The 22,974-nt window shown below is 42.8% G+C and overlaps 1 protein-coding gene across 1 annotated transcript; it reads left to right on the forward strand.

The window, feature by feature from the left end:
- Window positions 1–14,667: 14,667 nt before the first annotated feature.
- LOC138903240 (uncharacterized) lies at window positions 14,668–21,861 on the forward strand. The gene is made up of 5 exons (XM_070191171.1): window positions 14,668–15,560; window positions 16,668–16,912; window positions 17,792–17,959; window positions 18,378–18,682; window positions 21,655–21,861. Exons 1-5 carry the CDS (start codon window positions 14,668–14,670, stop codon window positions 21,859–21,861), a joined length of 1,818 nt encoding a protein of 605 aa, XP_070047272.1.
- The last annotated feature ends 1,113 nt before the right edge of the window (window positions 21,862–22,974 follow it).

A 22,974-nucleotide genomic window follows, 5' to 3' on the forward strand; every position in this document is an offset into this window, starting at 1 on the left:
AATACCAATTTATATGGCGTCATACCAATCGGAGTTTTGAAAGCTGTACGATAGGCCCAGAGTGCATCATCTAACTTTCTTGCCCAATCCGTTCTTGTAGCATTCACAGTCTTTGTCAAAACACTCTTTATCTCTCTGTTCGACACTTCTACTTGCCCAATCATTTGAGGATGATATGGGGTGGCAACTTTGTGACGTACACCATACTTTTCTAACAGCTTTGCGAAGGCTCGATTACAGAAGTGAGTGCCTCCGTCACTGATTATCGCCCTTGGAGTGCCAAATTGGGTGAATATATTCTTTCTCAAAAAGCAAATTACTCCCTTAGCATCATTTGTCGGGAGCGCTGCATCCTCCACTCATTTTGACACGTAGTCCACAGCTATGAGTATGTATTTGTTGCTATATGAGCTGACGAAAGGCCCCTAATCGATTCCCCACACGTCAAACACTTCTCCCTCTTTAATTGGGTTCATAGGCATCTCATGTCGATGGGAAATATTCCCAGTTCGTTGGCATTCGTCATACCCTTTCACCCATAAGTGTGCATCCTTGAACATTGTCGGCCAGTAGAAGCCTGATTCCAGCACTTTCACGGCGGTCCTTACTCCTCCGAAGTGGCCACCATATGGTGATGCATGATAAGCCTGCAAAACAAAAGATTGATCTATCTCGGGGATACATCTCCGTATCATGTTATCAACACAAATTCTGAACAGGTAAGGCTCATCCCAATAATACATGTGACAGTCATGAAAGAACTTTTTCTTTTGAACAAAGGAAAGATCATAGGGGATAATACCGCTTGCCAGGTAGTTTGCAATGTTTGCATACCATGGCGCTTCCTCCAATATCACTGCTAGCAATTGTTCATCTGGGAATGTCTCAGTTATATCTTCTACCTCGACTTTCTTTTCAGCTCCCTCCAACCTTGAAAGGTGGTCTGCCACTCGGTTCTCTGCCCCTTTTCTATCGCGGATCTCCAAATCAAATTCTTGTAGCAAAAAAACCCAATGGATCAAGCGTGGCTTTGACTCCTTCTTTGCTATCAGGTTACCTAAGTGTTGCATGGTCAGTATAAACAATCACTTTTGAACCAATCAAATAAAACCTAAATTTGTCGAATGCAAACACCACAGCCAACATCTCTTTCTCAGTCACGGTATAATTGAGTTGTGCACCGTTCAGAGTTCTGCTTGCATAGTAAATTGGGTGCACCAGTTTGTCCTTCCGCTGCCCCATGACTGCTCCTATAGCATAGTCACTTGCATCACACATGAGCTCAAATGGTTGCTCCCAGTTGGGTGCAACGATGATTGGTGCAGTCACCAGTCTCCTTTTCAGCTCCTCAAAGGCTAACCTGTAGTCATCAGAAAACACAAAAGAACGATCCTTTTCAAGGAGGTTATATAAGGGGTTAGCAATTTTTGAGAAATCCTTTATAAATCGCCTGTAGAACCTGGCGTGACCAAGGAAACTTCTTACTGCCTTAACTGAAGTGGGCGGTGGAAACTTCTCAATCACCTCCCTGCCAGTCTATCCAACATTTGGTCAATGAATGGTAAAGGAAAATGGTCTTTCTGGGTGGCTGTGTTCAGTTTTCTATAATCCATACAAATTCGCCAACCCGTAACTGTACGAGTTGAGATCAACTTATTATTATCATTGGGCACTACAGTCATTCCACCCTTCTTTGGCACACACTGAATTGGGCTAACCTAATTACTGCCAGAGATTGGGAAGATGAATCCCGCATCTAACCACTTGATCACTTCTTTCTTCACCACTTCTTTCATGTTGGGGTTCAGCCTTCTTTGATGTTCTCTGGAAGCTTTGTGCCCATCTTCCAATAGAATCTTATGCATACAAAATGTCGGGCTGATCCCCTTAATATCCACAATGGTCCAGTCAATTACAGTCTTGCATTCCATTAACACCTGCAAAAGTTGTTCTTCTTGCATATCTAACAAACTGGATGAGATAATAACAGGTAAAGTGGATTTAGGTCCCAAGAAAGTGTACCTGAGGTGAAAAGGTAACGGTTTTAGTTCCAACTATGGTGGCTCTTCAATTGACGGCTTAGCTGGAGGTGTTTTTCTTTATTCCAAGTGTAAGGGCTCGAATTCGAGCTCTCTTTTCCAGTACCCTCGCCCTTCAAGGGACAAAACCCACTCTGTCAAGTTTTCACCATTCATTTCGTCTAAGTTCATAAGACATGCTGCTAGAGGGTCTTTTGCATTTAGAGTCTCATCTTCCTCCTCCAAGATCACATCCACAGCTTCTATCAGAGAGCAGTTAGCAAACTCACTAGGTCGCCGCATAGATTTTTGCACATTAAATATTATCTCTTCATCGTTCAATCTCATATTTAGCTCTCTAGTTTCACAATCAATTAGGGCTCTCCCAGTGGCCAAGAATGGCCTTCCCAAAATTATGGGAATCTTCTCGTCAACCCGGCAGTCTAAAATGACAAAATCTGCTGGGAAAACAAACTTCCCCACCTGTACTAATATATCATCAATGATACCAGAGGGCCTCTTCACTGTCCGGTCAGCCAGCTGTAACAACATAGACGTGGGTCTAGCTCTTCCAATGCCTAACCTTTTGTAGATAGTCAAGGGCATCAAGTTTATGCTTGCCCCCAAATCACAAAGTGCCTTAGCAAACGCATAGTTGCCTATTGTGCATGGGATTGTGAAACTCCCTGGATCAGATAACTTCTCAGCTATGGGTCTTGTCACAACAACACTACATGTCTGAGTCAGTGTAACCGTGGCCAAGTCTTGAAAGTCGAACTTACGAGATATCAAGTCCTTCATCATTTTTGCATAACCAGGAATTTCCTTTAAGGCATCAATCAATGAAATGTTTACCTGAATTTGCATCAACATCTCCAAGAATTTCTTATATTGCTCATCTTTTTGATATTTGGCCAATCTTTGGGGGAAGGGTGCTGGAGACCGCTTCTTTAATGTGCTTTGATTTTGAAGCTGCTCTGGCACTGTTTCTGTTGCCTTCTCTTGCTCTGACTCAGTTTCCTTCGCGACTTCTTTTTCCTTGCTTGTTTCGGCTGGCGCATGTTGTACCATCACCTCTGTTAACCCTGTTGAGTCATCTATCTCGATGGGTACAGGCACAAGTGTTTCAGTAGGCCAGCTTTCGAGAGCCATCTCTTGCTCCAGATCTAGGTCTCTACCATTTCGTAGACTCACTGCCTTAAGCTGTTTTGGGCCCTATTCTTTTGGATTAATTTGGGTATCTGTAGGTAACGCCCCTTGGGGACGATTGTTTAGGGCCATAGAAATCTGTCCTAATTGAATCTCAATACCCTTTATTGTTGATTCATGCAAGTCTACCCTCTGTTGCATTTTTCTCGTGAACCCAATCAATTGTTGCAGCATTCCCTCAAGTTTAGTAAACCCATCCTCTGGTCTCATAATCTGTTGTTGTTGAGGTTGTTGATAAGTCAACTGCTGATTTTGCTGGATGTAGCCTTGTTGCCTTTGGTAAGGCGCAACTTGACCCATTGGTCGCATAGCTCCAGCATTGTTGTTGTTATTGTACTGCTGCTGCGCTGGTCTATATTGTTGATTATGTTGACCCCAATTAACAATTCAAACCACCTTGCCTCTGTCCCCCATAGTTGGCTACATAATTCATATCTTCATGATATTGCTGGTTGTCACCTTCCGCACTCCACGAGCAAACATATGGTTGGTTAATGCATGGTGTACATAAGCCTCCATTAGTTGTGTCAACTATGTGAACCTGCTGCTTCTGGCCTGATTCATTAATCTTTTTGGTGAGGATACTCATTTGTGTCATTAGGGTGGCCACATTCTCAGCTATGGAGTTGTTTGGATCCAACGCCACTGAGTGAACTACCGGAGTGATCGTGAAAGCTCTAGTCATCCATCCTGAGTTTTGTGCCATCTTATCAAATAGGATCTTGCATTCTGGGAATGCTTTACTCAGAAATGCTCCACCCGCTGAAGCATCAACATTGGCCTTTAAGCTGTCAGCCAGTCCCATGTAGAATCTCTGCCCCAACATCTAATCTGGGATACCATGATGTGGACACTTAACCAATGTGCCCTTGAATCTCTCCCATGTTTCTTGTAGTGATTCTGTTGGTCTCTGCCTGTAGCTCAATATATCATCAATCTATTGGGCAGTTTTATTTGGTGGGTAGAATTTGTTCAAAAATTGCTTAACTAATTCCTCCCAAGTAGTGATGGAATTTATGGGGAGCGAATTAAGCCAAGTCTGAGCTTCTCCTGTAAGCGAGAATGGGAACAACAAATGCTTTATTGCATCCGGTGTTACGTTGGGTTGCCTTTGCGTTAAACATATTGACATGAAATTCTTCAGGTGCTGCTGAGGATCTTCAATGTATGACCCAGAGAACAGTCCCTTGTTCTACAACAAATGTAGCATGTTATTTGTGATTTGGAATGATTCTGCTTGTATCTGAGGGACTACAATTACGGTTGCCAGATTATCGGCGGTGAGTTGTGCACAATCATATAATGTTGTTTTTGGTACAAGAGGCACCACACCCCGAATGTTTGGTTCATTCTCATTGTTTCTATTGTTTATTGGATTTTCTATTCCGTCAGCCATGTTTGGTTCGATTTGTTCTCTCGAGTTTCATTGTTGTTTGCTTCTCTTCTTTGCACGATTTAGTGCCTTGAAAACATTCTCAGGATTTGATATCGCTTCAAGCAATTCACCAGTTCTTGAGGAATTCCTAGGCATGCACCTGTAACACCCAAGACTACAAACGTTAAAATTTCAATGTATTTGGTTTAGAATGGGGAAAATTGACTACACTAAGAATTCTAGCACTTCTTTTAGCTGTAATTAATACCGTTAACTCCCCGGCAACGGCGCCAAAATTTGATCACGCCCAACTATGCCTTATAAAAAGGACTAAGTGGTCGTTGCAAATATATTCCGGTTAATAAGTCCGAAGTCGAATCCCACAAGAAATTAACCTATCAAATACAACTACTAGACTCGCACAAATTCACACAATCAATCTTCAGAAGGATTTAAGTAAAAAATTGGTTTTTTTACTAACTAAATATTACGTAATTAAAATGTAATAATTAACAACTAACTACGAACGGGTTGTAAACAAGAATTGGAATGACCTAAGGTTGTGATTTCCCCTATTGTCGGAATCTTTTTCGCTACGTTTTCTACAAGTTTGCCTAAGTCTTCTCTACCGATCATGAGCACTCTAACTGTCGTAACTCTCTCCCGAGTAATTACCACAATTACTAGATATATTCTCCCGAATTACGCTAGCTAGCATTAAGCACAACTCACTCAGATCGCACCAAGGTTTCGTTATACCTAAACCCACCTTTAAACCTCCGTATTGATCCCTCATATACGTTTAGGAGTGATGTTGTTCAACAACTACCTAAATATGCACTCTCTCCCGAGTAATACATACTAAATAGGCACAGCTAATTGAAGGCCTTTCAATCAACTACAAGAATAATATAGTTGAACAAATAGAGAAAATACCACGGCAAATCTATATTAACATAACAAGAAAATCATCCTTCAATAGGTTCCATCAAAACCCTAAATTAGGAATTTAGCTACTCATACTCATAATAACAATATCCCAAATATTTTGCATAATTAAAATAGAGAGTAAAGATGAAAAGATGTAAAAATGATGATTCTAACTCTAAGGAGTGATTCCACAAGTTCTTCTTGCCTCTAGCTGCCAAAACAACGTTCTTCCAAGTGGTGTTTTAGGTCTATTTATATGTGTAGAAGAAACCCTAAACGTGTGGGCCGAGTCCTAGGCAAACCCGGAATGAATTAAGTCTTCAAAACTCGGATTGGACCTAGCGTCAGGACTGGCGTCGCCAGGCTAAAGCCTGGTTTAGCCTGGCCTTAGGCTAGCCTCGCCAGGCTAAAGCCTGGTCTAGCTTGGCCTTAGGCTGGCCTCACCAGGCTAAAGCCTGGTCTAGCATGGACTTTGGCTGGGCTCACCAGGTCTCTCCTTTTCACTGTTCTCGAGCACACCTTTGATGTTTAAGTATCCGTTTTGCTCTACTTTCATCTCCAATTCACCTACACATAAAATAGATTCCATTATGCGCAAATAAAGTGTAATTTATCATTAAAGCATGTAAAATGCAAGGCACATAATGTACGAAACTATGGAATTATAGCAACAAATCAACATCGGAAGGCATAACCAAACGATTGTACACGACTAATGAATGGTCGTGATATCTGCGCCCAACTGGATATCACGGTGTGGATCTCGACCTGTATCGACAACGGCTCAGTGATTAACGAAAAAGAAGATTTTTACCTTTCTAAGAATTGTACTTAAGGGTAAAACTCCCCTACTATATAAAGGGAAAGTTGATTATTCAATACACGCATTGTAATACGCACATCAAGGCAATATAGATTTGATTTATCTGCTTCCAAGTTATTCAAAGTTCTTTTTTTACTCATAGCTCTTCATACATTTTTGGCCTCGAGTCAAGGGCAGAACAATCGTTAAGATCAGATCCGAGCCTGGGCTTAACATCACAACTGGTTTGATTATTTATTTTATCTTTAATACGCTTATCTAGCGTCATTGATCACTTGTATTGAATTAATCCACATATCCTTAGAACCACATTTAAATTCAATTGCTATCCATTTTTAAGGGTAAACAGTTTGGCGCCTACAGTGGGGCTAAGGATAATAGTGGTGGTTGATACAAATCTCCATAACACACTCTATTTTACACTTGTTCTTTAAGGTCACAATTTCAGGTCAGCTTAAAAATATCTAATTCTCAATCCGCTCACTTGAACGTTGAGGATGGATCTGTCCATTATGGCGAAAACAACAATCTGGTGCCTAGGAATGAGGTGCCCCTTTCTGATCCCAACAAGGTCCTAGTCGTAGACCTAGTTGATGTTAAATCATATGTGGCTATCAACACCAACCTTCCTACTGACCCCGAAAACAACGTTCGCAGAGGAGCCTGACCGGTGGCTCACGGAGCATCCGAAGGTGAAGGCGACGCGGTCAGTCTACGATTGATCTTCGAAATGCTACAGGCTCAGTAGGCGACGATAGCACAACTGCAAAACCAAAGTCGCGCCCCCAGTAGAGTTGAGCTTCACCGAAAGGACGGGCGAAGCTGAGTCCAATGTCAAACCTGAAGTAATGAAAATGCTATAGGCATTAACGAAACGAGTGAAATCTGGTGAAAAGAAAATCGAGACAAATAACAAAAAGGTAGAGACATACAATACCCAAATTGATCAAATCCCAAGAGAGCCTCCGATATTGAAAGGCCCGGACTCCAAGAAATTTGTCCAAAAGCCTTTCCCTCCGAGCGCGACACGGAAACCAATCCCGAAGAGGTTTCATATGCCTGATATTCCAAAATATAATAGAACCACGGATCCAAATGAGCATGTGACCTATTACACATGCACCATCAAAGGTAACGAATTGGAAGACGATGAAATCGAGTCAGTGTTATTAAAGAAATTTGGGAAAACTCTGTCAAAATGAGCTATGATATGGTACCACAACTTGCCCCCAAATTCCATCGATTAGTTTGCTATGCTCACGGATGCTTTTGTAAAAGCTCATGCCGGGGCCATCAAGGTCGAGTCCAAAAAGTCGGACCTCTTCAAAGTTATGAAAAGGGACAACGAGATGCTCAAGGAGTTCGTGTCAAGGTTTCAAATGGAACGGATGGACCTGCCTCCTATTGTGGATGATTGGTCCGTTCAGGAATTTACTCAGGGACTCAACCCCCGAAACTCCTTGGCTTCGAAGCAGCTGAAACAAAACTTGGTAGAATACCGGTAATAACTTGGGCCGACGTCCAAAACGGGTACCATACAAAAATCAGAGTTGAGGATGACCAAATCAGAGCCCCTTCCGAGTCTGTTTATCCCATCAGAACCGAAGACAGGCCTAATAGAATCGTCCATCATGAATCAAGGCCGGTCCGAGATCGGTATCAACCATACAGTGCAGATCGAAGGGGAAATGGGTCTGGGTGAAACTTTACAAGGAACAAAAATAGAAGCGATCGAGGGCCCAATAGACGAGGCTTGATGAGAAAAAATGGTTTCGATATGACGCTCGGGGGAAGGGAAGCTCCGAGATTATCAGAGTATAACTTCAATGTTAATGCAGCCAGCATCATATCTACCATCGGGAGCATCAAAGAGACCAAGTGGCCTCGACCATTGCAGTCTGATCCTACCTAGAGAGATCCTAAACTAATGTGTAAGTATCATGGCACTCCTGGCCATTGGACCGAGGACTGTCGACAATTGAGAGAAGAAGTTGCCCGATTGTTTAATAATGGGCATCTCCGGGAATTCTTAAGTGATCGAGCCAAAAACCACTTCAGGAACACAGACTCCAAGAAACATGCCAACCAAGTAAAACCTCAATACATCACTAATATGATCATTGGAGGGGTCGACGTCCCTCAAGGGGCCGTGATAAAGCGCACAAAATTATCCATCATGAGGGAGAAGCATACCCAAGATTATGTCTAGGAGGTAGCCATTTTGTTTAGAGACGAGCATGCCAAGGGCATCGTGCAACCTCATAATTACGCACTGGTAATATCTGTACTCATAAACAGATCACGAGTCAAGCGTGTGTTGACTGATCCGGGCAGCTCGGCCAACATTATCAGATCAAGGGTTGTAGAACAGTTGGGGCTATAAGATCAAATAGTGTTGGCGGTCCGGGTGCTGAACGGATTTAACATGGAATGCGAAACTACCAAAGGAGAAATTACTTTTGCCAGTAAATACCACCGGGATGATTCAGGAAACCAAATTCTACATGATCGAAGGGGACATGAGGTATAACGCCTTATTCGGAAGGCCTTGGGTTCACACCATGAGGGCAGTACCCTCGACCTTACATCAGGAACTGAAGTTCCCCACCCTGGGAAGAATCAATGCGGTTTATAGAGAGCAACCAGCCACAAAAGAAATGTTCGTAGTCGAGGAGGTGATCCCGGTGCTCGTGCTCTCGACATCAAAAAACACAGAGCCGATTAGGAAGTAAGAAACTAAATAACAATCATCGATGCCGGCCCCGACCAAATCGGAGGAGTGGGGAGCAGGCGAAGATGATGATTACGGAGTCCCTAGATCGCTCACCACCCCTGATGATTCTGATGCCACCAAATCAACAGTCGAGGAGCTGGAGCAAGTCATATTGATCGAACACTTATCCGATCGGAAGGTATACCTGGGCACGGGGTTAACTCCCGAGCTCAGGGAAAAACTAATTGAATTCCTTATAGCTAACATAGATTGTTTTGCTTGGTCCCATCTTGATATGACAGGGATCCCACTGAAGATAACCACTCATAAGTTGAGTTTGGATCCGAAGTTCCACCCGTTTAAACAGAAGAGGAGGTCTCAGTCCGAAGTCAAACATTCATTCATCAAAGACGAGGTATCTAATCTCTTTGAAATAGGTTCCATTCGGGAAGTTAAATGCCCGGACTGGTTAGATAATGTACTGGTGGTTCCTAAAAAGGGAAATAAATTAAGAATGTGCGTAGATTACAAAGACTTGAACAAGGCATGCCCTAAGTACTCTTTTCCTTTGATAACATCGATTGCATAATCGATGCGACGACCGGGCACGAGATACTGAGCTTTCTCGATGCCTATTCCGGGTACAACCAAATCCGGATGGACCCGGTCGATAAAGAAAGGACCTGTTTTATTACTAAATTCAAAACCTATTGTTATAACGTAATACCGTTCGGTTTTAAAAACACCGGAGCCACTTATCAAAGCCTAGTAAACTGGATGTTTGAAGAACAAATAGGAAAATCAATGGAGGTTTATATTGACGACATGTTAGTCAAGTACCTACGAGTAGAGGACCATTTGAAACATTTGTAGGAAACCTTTGACATATTGAGGATATACAATATGAAGCTGAACCCAGAAAAATGCGCATTCGGGGTCGGATCCGAAAAATTCCTCGGGTTCATGGTGTCCAACCGGGGGATCGAGATCAATTCTGATAAAATCAAAGCTATAGAGGATATCACCATGGTGGATAGTGTCAAGACCGTTCAGAGACTAACCAAGCATATATCCGCCCTGAGCCGGTTCATATCGAGGTCCTCAGACAAAAGCCATCGGTTCTTCTCACTTTTGAAGAAGAAGAATAACTTTTCTTGGACCCCGGAGTGCCAATAAGCTTTGGAAGAACTCAAACAGTACCTTTTGAGTCCACCTATGCTCCATACTCCGAAGGCGGATCAGCAGTTGTACCTTTATTTGGCGGTATCGGAGGTGGCGGTAAGTGGAGTCTTAGTCTGGGAAGAGAAAGGTATGCAATTTCCTATTTACTATGTTAGTAGAACTCTAGGCAAGGCCAAAACAAGGTATCCTCACCTAGAAAAATTGGCGCTCGCTTTGCTAAGCGCCTCCAGAAAGTAAAAACCATACTTTCAATGCCACCCCATATGTGTCGTAACCTCTTACCCACTGAGGAACATCATGCACAAACCCGAGCTCTCGGGCCGATTGGCCAAATGGGCAATCAAAATTAGCGGCTACGATATCGAGTATCGGCCCCGAACCGCCATCAAATCACAAATTTTGGCAAACTTCGTAGCTAACTTTATGCCGACCTTAATACCCGAAGTCGAAAGGGAACTATTGTTAACCTCAGAGATTACCTCGGGAGTTTGGACCCTCTTTACGGATGGTGCTTTGAACATAAAGCGGTCTGGGCTCGGCATCATATTGAAACCACCTACGGGTAACATAGTTAGGCAATCTATTAGAACTGTGAAATTGACTAACAACAAGGCCGAGTATGAGGCCCTAATTGTAGGTCTCGAATTGGAAAAAAGCCTTGGGGCCAAGGTGGTCGAAGCTAAGTGTGATTCCCTCCTTGTGGTAAATCAAGTCAATGGGACATTCGAAGTAAAAGAGGAACATATACGAAGCTATATAGACAAGTTGCAAGTAGCGCTGCATCAATTCAAGGAATGGACCCTGCAATAAGTGCCCCGGGATCAAAATAGTGAGGCCGATCCCCTGGCTAACTTGGGATCATCGGTTGATGACGATGAATTCAGTTCGGGAATAATCATACAACTCATGAGGTCGGTGGTGGAAGAAGGTCATGCCGAAGTAAACTCAACAAGTTTAACTTAGGATTGGAGGAACAAACATAGATTATTAAAAGACTAGGAAGTTTCTCTCGGATCCTAAAGAATCGAGATCTTTGCGCATAAAGGCATCCAGGTTTAGTTTGTCCAAAAGGACACTGTTCAGAAGAATATTTGATAACCCGCTCAACATATGCTTGGGACCAGAAGATACCGAATATGTCTTGAGAAAAGTTCATGAAGCCACTTGCGAAAACCATTTAGGGGCGGAATCTTCGATTCGGAAACTGGTCAGAGCCGGCTATTACTGGATCGACATGGAGAAAGATGCGAAGGAATTATTACTAAGATGTGATGGCTGTTATAGACATGCACCGATGATCCATTAACCCAGAGAGCTACTACATTCGGTTTTGTGCCCATGGCCGTTCATGAAGTGGGAATGGACATCGTCGATCCCCTACCACGGGCACTGATAAGTAGGGATTTTATCCTATTATTTGCTATCTTTTACTTGTGTTTTAGGCCAAAAATGATTGAAGGTATTCTCGGAAACTAATAAAATATGCTTGTTTGCAGGAATTGCTCAAAATGAGCCAAAGGAATCAAAATCAACTCACAAATGAGTCAAAAGTTGAACAAAAACCAAGGCTAGGCAAAGAAGTCTGAAGTGCATACCGCACAAATATTACGCGACGGTGATCATAATTATGCGGTCCGCGAGATGGAGATTCAAAGAGTGTGATTTTGGGTTAAATGATGAGCGCGGACCGCACCAGAAATGTGCGGCTGCGAAAGTCCCTGTGCGGCCGCAATTGAAATTACGCGGACTGCGATGACTGAGATTTAGATAGCTGACAACTTGAGCAACAGAGAGAAGTGCGGACAATAACAGAATTGTGCGGATGCGATCAAAATTATGTAGTCTGCAAGATGAAGAATCAGAGAGTTGATTTCAAGCCAAACTCAAGCAAGAGTGGACCACATCACTTTTATGCGGCCGCATAATTTGGAGCACGACCGCACTTAGAATTATGCTGTCCGCGAAAGTTCAGCTCAACCCAGATCCAAAAGAGAAGAACGCGGACCGCATCAGAATTATGCGGCCGTCCGTAGGGGCATTTTTGTCAGATATTTTCAGCTTAGTATAAATAGAACTTTTGGTCATTTTTAGGGGAGGTTATGTTTTGTATGAGCACCTGTGACAGCTGACTTTTCTGTTTTCGGAAATTTTGTACTAGATTCACTTCTTAACATTAGATTTTCATTCTATAAATTAATATTATGGATTTTATCTTCATTTCATCTTTAATTTCTGTTATTTCCATGAGTAGTTAAACCCATAGCTAGGGTTGTGACCCAACCCTAGTGTGGGTATTTGATTTTAGGGCTTGAATGTGAATGGGTTAGTGATATTTAGCCTAGTTCTTGCTAGAACTCAAGAATTAATGGTTGCAAACATTGATTCATGCCTTTATGACTTAGTCTCTACTTGAGCAAGAGGGACTAAGTCAAGAAAAACTAGGCTAACTAGGAATTAGGGTGAACTCAAGAAATTGATAGCCCCAATAAAAGGGTTAAACCTACAGATAGTAATACCCAACTTAAGATAATAGCACTTGATTTGCATGAATACCCATTTGGACTTGAGAAAGCCAAATTGGGCAAAATCACTCAAACTACCGAGAGTTATAGAGTGAGTACCCGGGTGTGATAGCTATATTACAAGCCTAACTAATCAATCTTGCCCTAGATTTTGCTACCTGTTAGATATCCACCTAGGTAGAATCACTACCCTAGTCTCTTTAAACATTTGAAAAACGACAACAAAAATATTGTCCTTAGTTTCAATTATTGCAATCTTTAGAGTAAAGTTAGAAGTAGAAATCAAACCCAAACTTGTGGAAGTGTAATTAAACCCAAAACTTGCAATTAACTTAGATAAACACCTAATCCTATATTCTAACTCTCCGTGAATTCGATCCCGACCTTTGTTAGGTTTATTATTGCATCGACCACCTCGCTACTCAATAGTAGTGTGGGTTTGGCACAGATCAATTTTAGGTGCCCTTACCGGGGACTTATACGAATTTATCTATATATCTAGGTATTTGTATGTTTTGTCTTTCTTTCCTTCCGAGTCACTAATTTTGTTTGTGAATTGCTTTTAGGTACAAGATGGCCCTTAACAACGAGCCCCTAAGAAATTTACCATTGGGGGAGGAGGTAGATGATGATCAAGTAGATGAGGTTCATCCCGAGCCTCAAGTAAATAGGCGAGGCCGACCACCTACACCAAGTGCAGCGCACCGGGTGTTGCCGAATGAGGGCTATGCAAGTGTAATAGTCCCGCCCCGGATTAGGGCGGGCAACTTCCAAATTACCAATGTGATGCTTACACTGCTTGAGCAGCGGGGTTTCTTCACCGGAGCTCCACACCAAAATACCTACAACCATCTCAAGGGTTTCGTCGATACTTGTTGGGGAGCAAGCAAACAAATGTCACCGAGGATGCACTACGGTTAAGGTTGTTTCCCTTTTCTCTACAGGGAAAGGCTTAGGACTGGACGAGAGATTGCCCAATCATTCCATCCACACCTGGGATGAGTTGGCCGAGAAGTTCATTGCCAAATTCTTCTCTCCGAACAAGAGATTTGGGAAAGATATTGCACCATGGTCAAAGAATTCCCGAACAATGATATGACCGAAGTCATGATCCAACAGACCTTCTACAGGGGGATCGACACAACAAATCAATGTGTGGTAAATCAACTCGTTGGGGGTAACTTCATGAACACATCTTATTCTGAAGCTTGTGAAATCTTGGATGAGATGGCGGACACCTCTTCGGTGTGGAAAAGTAGAGCCAATGTTCCCAGTGTGCCCCAAATATTATTCACCTACATAAGGAGCTACATGATCATGGGCAGGCTATTGCAGAGTTGACAACCACTATGAACCAATTGGCCAAGGCTCAGCTTCAACAGGTTCAAGGGTCGAAATAGGTGAATGCTATGGAAGGGGTGAACATGATGGTAAACAAGAGACGACAACGAGGTCAACAAGTACAAAACCGTTCGGAACAATTTGAGCAAAGTAATAGTGGGTATAATTAAGATGATTCATATGATGAGCAAGATGAAAAGGTTCAATATGTCAACAATTATCAAGGTCAAAGAAGCAATGCTCCAAATCAACAACAATGGAGATCACAAGGAAACCAAGAAAACTGGAACAACCAAGGCCACCAAGGAAATTGGAGTGATGGAAACAACAATAATCAAAGAAATTTGGGTAATCAAGTCAATTAGGGAGGAAATAATCAAGGAAATTGGGGTGGCAAAAATCAAAGCAATTGGGGGAACAACAATAATCAAGGGGGTTCGAACAATAGCAATCAAGGAAATCGGGGGTCGGGCTTTCAGAGGCCCCCAATGTATCAACAACCAAACAACCCGCCTTCATATCCGTCGTAAGGTCCTAGCTCTTCCAATAGTGAAATGGGATGGATTGAAAACATGTTTAAGCAAATGATGGAAAACAATGCCGACTCCGATGCCCAATTAGCCTCCCATAACATTTCTATCCGCAACTTGGAGGTTCAACTTGGCCAAATTTCGCAAGCCTTAAATACTCACCCAAAAGGGGCACTACCTAGTGATACAGTGGTAAACCCGAAAGGTGGGAATACAGGGCATGCAATGGCCGTGACAATAGGAAGTGGGAGAGGTGGAGTTGCTAGTTCCTCAAAACAAAGAAGACATATAGGTGATGATGTGTTGGTGCAAGATTATGATGAGCCAACCAATGATGTTCAAGCTAATGAAGAAGCAAATATTGATATTGATGAAAATGTGGAGGAGACGCAAGAAGAAGTGTACCTCTCTAGGGAGCACATGACTGACATGCCGGAACCGGTAGTGCCAAAGGCTAAGGTAATAATGCCAAGGCCTCCTCCTCCATACCCTCAAAGACTTGCAAAGAAAAACAATGAGAATAAATTCAAGAAATTCATTAATATGATAAAAAGTTTGTCCGTAAATATGTCGTTGGTTGAAGCCTTAGAACATATGCTGGGATATGCCAAGTTCATGAAGGATTTGGTAACAAAGAAGAGATCAATAAACTGTGAAATGATCAAAATGACACATCAAGTGAGTTCTATGGTGCACTCCATGGCTCCTAAATTAGAAGACCCCAGTGCTTTCACAATCTTGTACACTATTGGGAGTGCTGATTTCGCCAAAGCTTTCTGTGATTTGGGGGCAAGCCTTAACTTGATTCCCTATTCTGTGTTCAAAACGTTGGGGATTGGGCAAACAAGACCCACATTCATGAGTTTGCAAATGGCGGATCGGATAATGAAAAGGCCATTGGGGATAATTGATGATGTGTTAGTTAGGGTCGACAAGTTCATCCTTCCCGCAGATTTTGTGATACTTGACTGCGAGGTTGACTACGAGGTGCCAATCATTATGGGGAGACCTTTCCTTGCTACAGGGAAGGCCTTAGTTGATTTGGAATCTAGAGAGATCACCTTCCGGGTGGGAGATGAAAAAGTGGTGTTCCATGTTTGTAAATCAATGAGGCAGCCAAATAGCAACGAAGTGTGTTCGTTCGTGGATCTTGTGACCGAAGTAATTGTTGATGACACAAGTGTTGTGATAAATGTGGAAGACACCTTGGAAATTTTGTTGTTGAATCATGATGAGGTTGAGAAGGAAGGCTTTGTAGAATGTGTCAATGCTTTGCAAGGAATGGGATCATATACTTATAAGCCCCGAAAACTTTCCTTGGATCTCGAAAACCGGTAGACTCCACCAACAAAGCCCTCAATTGAGGAGCCTCCCACCTTGGAGTTAAAGCCTTTGCCTTCACACCTCAGGTATGAGTTTCTAGGCCCTTGTTCCACTTTACCTGTTATTCTTTCCTCGTGCTTAACTAACGTGCAGGTAAATGCCACCCTTGCGGTGCTTCAAAGGAGGAAGAAAGTAATAGGTTGGACATTGGCGGATATTCAGGGTATAAGCCCCGCCTTTTGCATACACAAAATCATTTTGGAGGAGGATGCCAAACCCTTCGTGGAACATCAAAGACGATTGAATGAGGCCATGCAAGAGGTGGTAAAGAAAGATATCATCAAGTGTTGGATGCCAGGGTGGTTTACCCTATTTTCGATAGTTCGTGGAACTCGCCGGTGCAATATGTCCCAAAGAAAGGGGGCATGACTGTGATAAAAAATGACAAAAATAAATTGATCCCCACAAGAACTGTCACCGGATGGAGAGTGTGCATGTATTATAGAAAGCTCAATAAAGTTACGCGGAAAGACCTTTTTCCGCTTCCATTTCTTGATCAAATGTTGGATAGGTTAGCCGGACGTGCTTATTATTGCTTCTTGGATAGATATTCTAGATATAACCAGATTCTTATTGCACCTGAAGACCAAGAGAAGACCACCTTTATATAGAACTTTTGCATTCTCGTGGATGCCATTCAGATTATGCAATGCACCGATAACTTTTCAACGGTGTATGATGTCCATCTTCACCGATATGGTGGAGGAATTTCTCGAGGTTTTCATGGATGATTTCTCTGACGTGGGGGATTCTTTTGAAGAGTTCTTAGATAACTTGGATAAGGTATTGGCACATTGCGAAGAAACTAACTTGGTGCTGAATTGGGAGAAGTGTCACTTTATGGTCAAGGAGGGCATTGTCCTCAGTCACATGATTTCCAAGAATGGTATTGAGGTTGATAAAGCAAAAATTGAAGTGATATCCAAACTTCCTCCCCCTACTTCCATATAGGGAGTGAGAAGCTTTCTAGGTCATGCGGGGTTTTACCGCCGATTCATCAAGTACTTTTCTAAGGTGGTAAATCCCTTGTGCAAACTCTTGGAGAAAGATGCCAAGTTCCTTTTCAATGAAGATTGTATGAAGCCATTTGAACTACTCAAGTATAAGTTGACTACCACTCCTATTATCACCGCGCCAAATTGGAGCTTACCATTTGAGCTCATGTATGATGCAAGTGATGGGGCGGTTGGTGCGGTATTGGGGCAACGAATTAATAAGATCTTTCATCTAGTCTACTATGCTAGCAAGTCCATGAACGAGGCCTAATTAAACTATACAGTGACCGAGAAAGAACTCCTAGCCATTGTCTTTGCTATGGAGAAGTTCCACCCGTACCTAATGGGTACAAAGGTGATTGTTCACACTGACCATGCGACACTTCGTTAGTTGATGAGCAAGAAAGACTCTAAGGCAAGGTTGATGCGGTGGGTTCTTCTATTGCAAGAGTTTGATCTAGAAATTCAAGACCGAAAGGGTAGTGAGAATAAAGTGGCGGACCACTTGTCCCGATTGGAGGAGGAGGGGAGGCCACATGATGGCCTTGAGATCAATGATTCATTTCCCGACGAATAATTCCTTTCCATTTCTATGACTGGGATGCCATGGTTTGCCGACGTGGCCAACTATCTTGTGAGTGACATTGTTCCGAATGAGTTCTCCTCAAACCAAAGGAAGAAGCTCAAATGGGACTGCCTGGACTACTATTGGGACGAGCCATATCTCTTCAAAATTTGTACTGATGGTCTTATCTAAAGATGTGCACCAGAAGAAGAACAATTGGGTATTCTTGAAGCTTGCCACTCTTCGACATATGGTGGTCACCATGGTGGAGAGAGAACTGCTACAAAGGTGCTAATCTATGGATTCTATTGGCCTACCCTTTACAAGGACACTAGCTATCTCGTTAAGCATTGCAATGAATGTCAAAGGGCCGGTAATATCTCCAAGAAAAATGAGATGCCTCTCACCATCATCCTGGAGATTGATATTTTTAATGTTTGAGGCATTGATTTTATGGGTCAGTTTGTGAGCTCATGTGGGAACACCTATATATTGGTAGTTGTGGATTACGTGTCCAAATGGGTTGAAGCCGTGGCTTTGTCCAACAATGAAGCTCGGAGTGTGTTAGCTTTCTTGAAGAAGAACATATTCACAAGGTTTGGTACTCCAAGGGCATCATTAGTGATGGGGATCACACTTTTGCAACAAAACTTTTGATACTTTACTCTCCAAGTATGGTGTCACTCACAAAGTGTCGACCCCATATCATCCTCGAGAAAGTGGACAGGTTGAAGTTTCCAACCGGGAGATCAAGAGTATTTTGTCAAAGACTGTGAATGCCAACCGGACAGATTGGTCGAAGAAACTTGACGATGCTCTTTGGGCTTATAGAACAACATACAAAGAACCAATTGGTATGTCTCCGTATCGGTTAGTGTTCGGGAAAGTCTATCACCTCATGGTAGAACTTGCGCATAAGGCTATGTGGGCATTGAAGAAGCTTAACCTTGAGTGGGATGTAGCTGCAAATCTTCGGGTGGAGCAATTGAATGAACTTGATGAGTTTCGGTTCCATGCATACTCCAGTTCATCCTTGTATAAGGATAAGATGAATACCTTCATGACAAGTATATCCGGAACAAAAAATTCAAAGAAGGTGACCTTGTTCTTTTATTCAACTCTCGGTTAGAGATGTTTCCGGGAAAGCTTAAATCAAAGTGGAGTGGTCCTTTTGAAGTGGTACATGTGACTCCTTTTGGTGCTCTTGATTTGAAAAATAAGAATGGTGAGATCTTTAGAGTCAATGGGCACCGTGTGAAGCACTACCTTGGTAAGGTTGATGATGGCCACGTTGTGGCATTGCTCCATTTCAAATGAATGATAGTAACATGCGTCGTGCCGCAACGTTAAATCAGGCGCTTCTTGGGAGGCAACCTATGTGTCTTTCTTTCTTTTGGTTTTCTTGTTAGATTAGGCATTGTTTTTTACTAACTGGTTGTGAAGTGTATGTAGGAATTGGATGTGCAGTGCAGAAAATTGACAAGATAAAAATTGGCCAAGTGGTCAAATTGTGCGGACCGCGCCAGAATTATGCGGACTGCACAAGCCCTTTATGGCCGCGCAATTCTGTGTGCGGTCAAACAACTGAAAGATGAAAAATGCCAACTCTTTGAAGATTGGCCTAACAAAATCGCTTAAGGATTCGCGGCCGCGATCAAAATTTTGCGGACCGCACAGATATTGTGGCCGCAACCATTTTTATGCGGACCACGTCACTGAATCAGCTGTTGAGTTAGAAAATGTAAAGAGTACATACCGCACCAAAATTGTGCGGCCGCAATCAGGTAAGTCGGTGGGCTAACATGGTTAGAGTATAAATAGGACTTTTTGAGACTATTCACACTTTACACACTCTGACCTCTCAAGCTAGACTAAAGCATAATGCACTCTTTCTTATTTTCAATCTCTTCCCATATTCATCAAGTGTTGATTTCCTACTACATTTCATTACTGGTATGTTGATTTCAATGAATTAATTTAATTTGTTTCTTTTATTTTAGTTTTCTTTTTATATAGGGTTAAATTCATGCCAAAAATGTCAAATTGATGCTTAATTCTTGCTTAGAAGCATGTGGGTAGTATTTGAATGCATAATGGGGGTTGGGCTTAGTAGCTTTTATTGTTTAATTGCCACAAATTATGCCTAATTAGTTAAAACCCCAGTATTAATCGTACTTCAGTGTTACTCTGATTTGAATTTTGAGGTCGCACACATTTTTGTGCGGTCCGTGTTAGGGTATGCGGATGCATACAAAATTGTGCGGTCCGCGATACCCTAGGTTGAAGGCACTTGTCATTGATAAGTTTGTGCGGCCGCACTCAATTTTGTTTGGTCTGCGGTTGGTTTTTGCGGCCGCACTCAATTTTGTGCGGTCCGCGATGGGTTTTCGCAGCCGCACTCAAAAGTATGTGGTCCGCATGTAACTTCAGAGAACTAGTAGTCTGAACCTGGGAGCTCCGCGACCACACTCAATTTTGTACGGTCCACGATGGGCAGTCCGCGACCGCACTCACTTTTGTGCGGTCCGCGCTGCCCTGTTCTGAGAAGCGGTGTCTTTCTTTTCAACTATAATTCAATAACACATGTCGAACCCCAATTCTAACTGACTTTCACTACTTGTGTGTTGCAGACATTGGTGCGTTTTTGTGGTCGAGGTGATACTTCCAAAGGGAGGGCAGAATCCTCCTGAGACCGAGGTAGAGGAAAACCTAACATGCCACTATCAGTCCAGAAAGTCTTGGGCAAAAAGACTACTCTCAGTAGACCACCTCCAGAATCCTCAGACACCAGTGAATACCTCCCATCCCAAAAAACTTCTGAGGGGGATTCTGTACAACCATAATCGGGGGCACAATCACAACAATTCCTTGATAGATTCCATTTAGTCAATGAACCTACCTCCTCCTCTAGTTCTTTTGATGGCTCCGAGGGAGGTAGAAAGGGCATCTAAACCATATTCCCCACCTGCTACAACACTTACCCCAATCAATTTAGTTGATGATGATGAGGTCCCGGATGACGGGAGAGGGGGTGACACAATTGTGGGAGGCCTGGCTAGATCAAAAAAGGCAGAGGTGTGGGCTGTAGATTTGTAAGTGAGAAGGCGTATGCAAAATTTCGGGAATGGTGGCCCCAAAGGCCGCTCACTCTTGAGCGATAATTCATAACCAAAGACCTAAGCCAGCACAATCCGAATGTCCTAAAGCAATTTACGGAGAGAAAGGGATGGAAATGGTTCACTGGCCGGTTGCACGATGCCAATATACCTTGTCAAGGAATTTTATGCCAATGTTGCCCACATCAAAAATGGTACAAAGGTGACGAAGGTCCAGAACATGAAAATCCGGTTTGATGGACACACACTGAACAAATATGTAGGGTTTGAGAAGGTCGGGGCAGTGCAATACCTGGAGAAGCTAGCCTTAGGTGATGCAGTTCACCCATGGCTAGCTGTGATACTTGCTATTTCAGGGATAACACCTACATGACTCACAGCAAGAGTTCAAATTGTTAGAGCCACCCTTAACTTTGAAGCAAAAGGGTGGGAAACATTCGTGTGCAGCCTTCTTGACCTGTGCCAGCATGAGAATGTCCTTCCACTCCCCCGGGAAGTATTGGTAGCTTCCATCATGACAGGCTATCCTATTAATGTAGGAGACTTGATGTCCTACAGCATCTCAAATGCAGTCTATAAAAAAGAAAGATCGCATCCCTACCCCAACTTCCTCACAGAGTATTTTCAAGACCAAGGGGTAGAGGCTAGATATTTTGATGTGGAGGTGAAGGCTAAAAAGCCTTTATCATAGTACCACCTCCAGGGAGTGGACAACCCTAAATTCAAGGGTAAAGCCACTACCTCCACTGGCCAGTCAGAAGAGCCAGGGGTAGTGGCCACCGGGTCAGTTTTTGAGCCCTCCACAACATCCGGTACTTCTGCCGGAGCAGCTGCCATGCCTCCTTCTTCCTAAGGACCATCCCTCTCAGTGCCACTGTTAGTGCCCACATCTTCTACCTAACCTCAAACTGCACTGCGAGTTTCACAAACACTATCCAGTCTCAACAACTAGATGCAAGAAGCTACCACAAAGCTGACTACCATATCCAGTGCAGTTACAGCACAATCTTCAGCCCCATCAGAGCTTCAGGTACCTCCATCAGTGGAGGACTCTTTGAAGAAGATTCTGGACAACCAGAAGAAGATTCTGAATGACCAGAAGAAGATCCGGGAGACTCTTGATACACATGGGAGGATTATCAAGGATTTGAGGAAGTAGGTGAAGAAGATGCGGAAGACTCAAGCATCTAAGGAGTCGGTGGAGAAGTTGAGGAAAGAGGTTGAGAAGATTGCTTTTGCTAGTGATATTCCACTGAACCTACTCATGGAGGAGACAGTCCCAGCAGCACATGCAGTAGTGCCCGAGGCATCAGATGCAGCAGCCGGCCAGTCTGAGGAGCCGGCTACCACTTCACACACTGATGCAGAGCTGATTCAGATGCTCAGCAACCTCGTAGTCCCATAGTCAGAGTATGTGGAGATCCAGTTAGAGGATACGGAGGGTGCTGATGAACCCGTCCATGTTGAGGACCCGATGCATACAGAGACCACATAGGGAATTCTCTTTACTCTCTACCCCCTTTCCCTGTTCTTATTTGTTATGGGCATTGAGGATAATTCTATTTTTCATTTGGGGGGTGGTCCATTTTGATTTGATCACATTTGGTATGTAATAACCATTATACTATTTTTCTTTATCTTTATTTATCTTTATTTTCACTTTTGGTATGTATAAATGCTTACCATTCGATGTATATATTCATTTCCATTATGTATATATTTGCTTTACCTCATTTTGTACATATTCAGTCTACTTTCCGTAGTTTACTTCATAACTTCTTTCGGTGTTTTTCCTTAGTAGCATAGCTTCTTATTTACTTTAGTAGCTTCTTTTTAAGTTGTTAGCTTCTTTTTACGTTTTGTGTAAACAATAAGCCTTTGGTTTTCTTAATGCCACGGTTCTTTCCAAAGGTGGATGTTGTGTGAACCGGGTGGCTCTTCCCAACGATGGATGGCATGACAACCTTCTTAATGGATTGAGTCTATTTTCTTTATGTTTTTGTATATATAGTAGTAATGAATAAAAGTGTCTCAAGCAGGCTTCACTTGGTACTAACACATTTACCTTCGACTTTATGGTTAGAAACAAGTTGATTGGCAAAGAATAGCTCTAGTTGTGACCTTTAGACTCTTGTGTTGACTAAAATAATCATTAAGTGGTTTCTTTAAGCCATTTGTGATTTTCAATCATAGCTAGGGTTGTTGTGGGCCCTCGACTATGTTCTCTTTAACACTCCAGCAGCTTGAGAGGTGAGGTATTGAATTGCAAGTC

The sequence above is a fragment of the Nicotiana tomentosiformis genome, chromosome 12 (assembly GCF_000390325.3).
Source record: "Nicotiana tomentosiformis chromosome 12, ASM39032v3, whole genome shotgun sequence".
Lineage (NCBI taxonomy): Eukaryota > Viridiplantae > Streptophyta > Magnoliopsida > Solanales > Solanaceae > Nicotiana > Nicotiana tomentosiformis.

Bases quoted from the DNA above. Each gene is read 5' to 3' on its own strand.
- LOC138903240 (XM_070191171.1), top strand. From the start codon at position 14,668: ATGGGATGGATTGAAAACATGTTTAAGCAAATGATGGAAAACAATGCC. The intron at 16,913-17,791 runs GTATTGAGGTTG...GATGTGCACCAG, and splicing joins TCACATGATTTCCAAGAATG to AAGAAGAACAATTGGGTATT. The intron at 18,683-21,654 runs GTGACCTTGTTC...CTCAACAACTAG, and splicing joins GAACAAAAAATTCAAAGAAG to ATGCAAGAAGCTACCACAAA.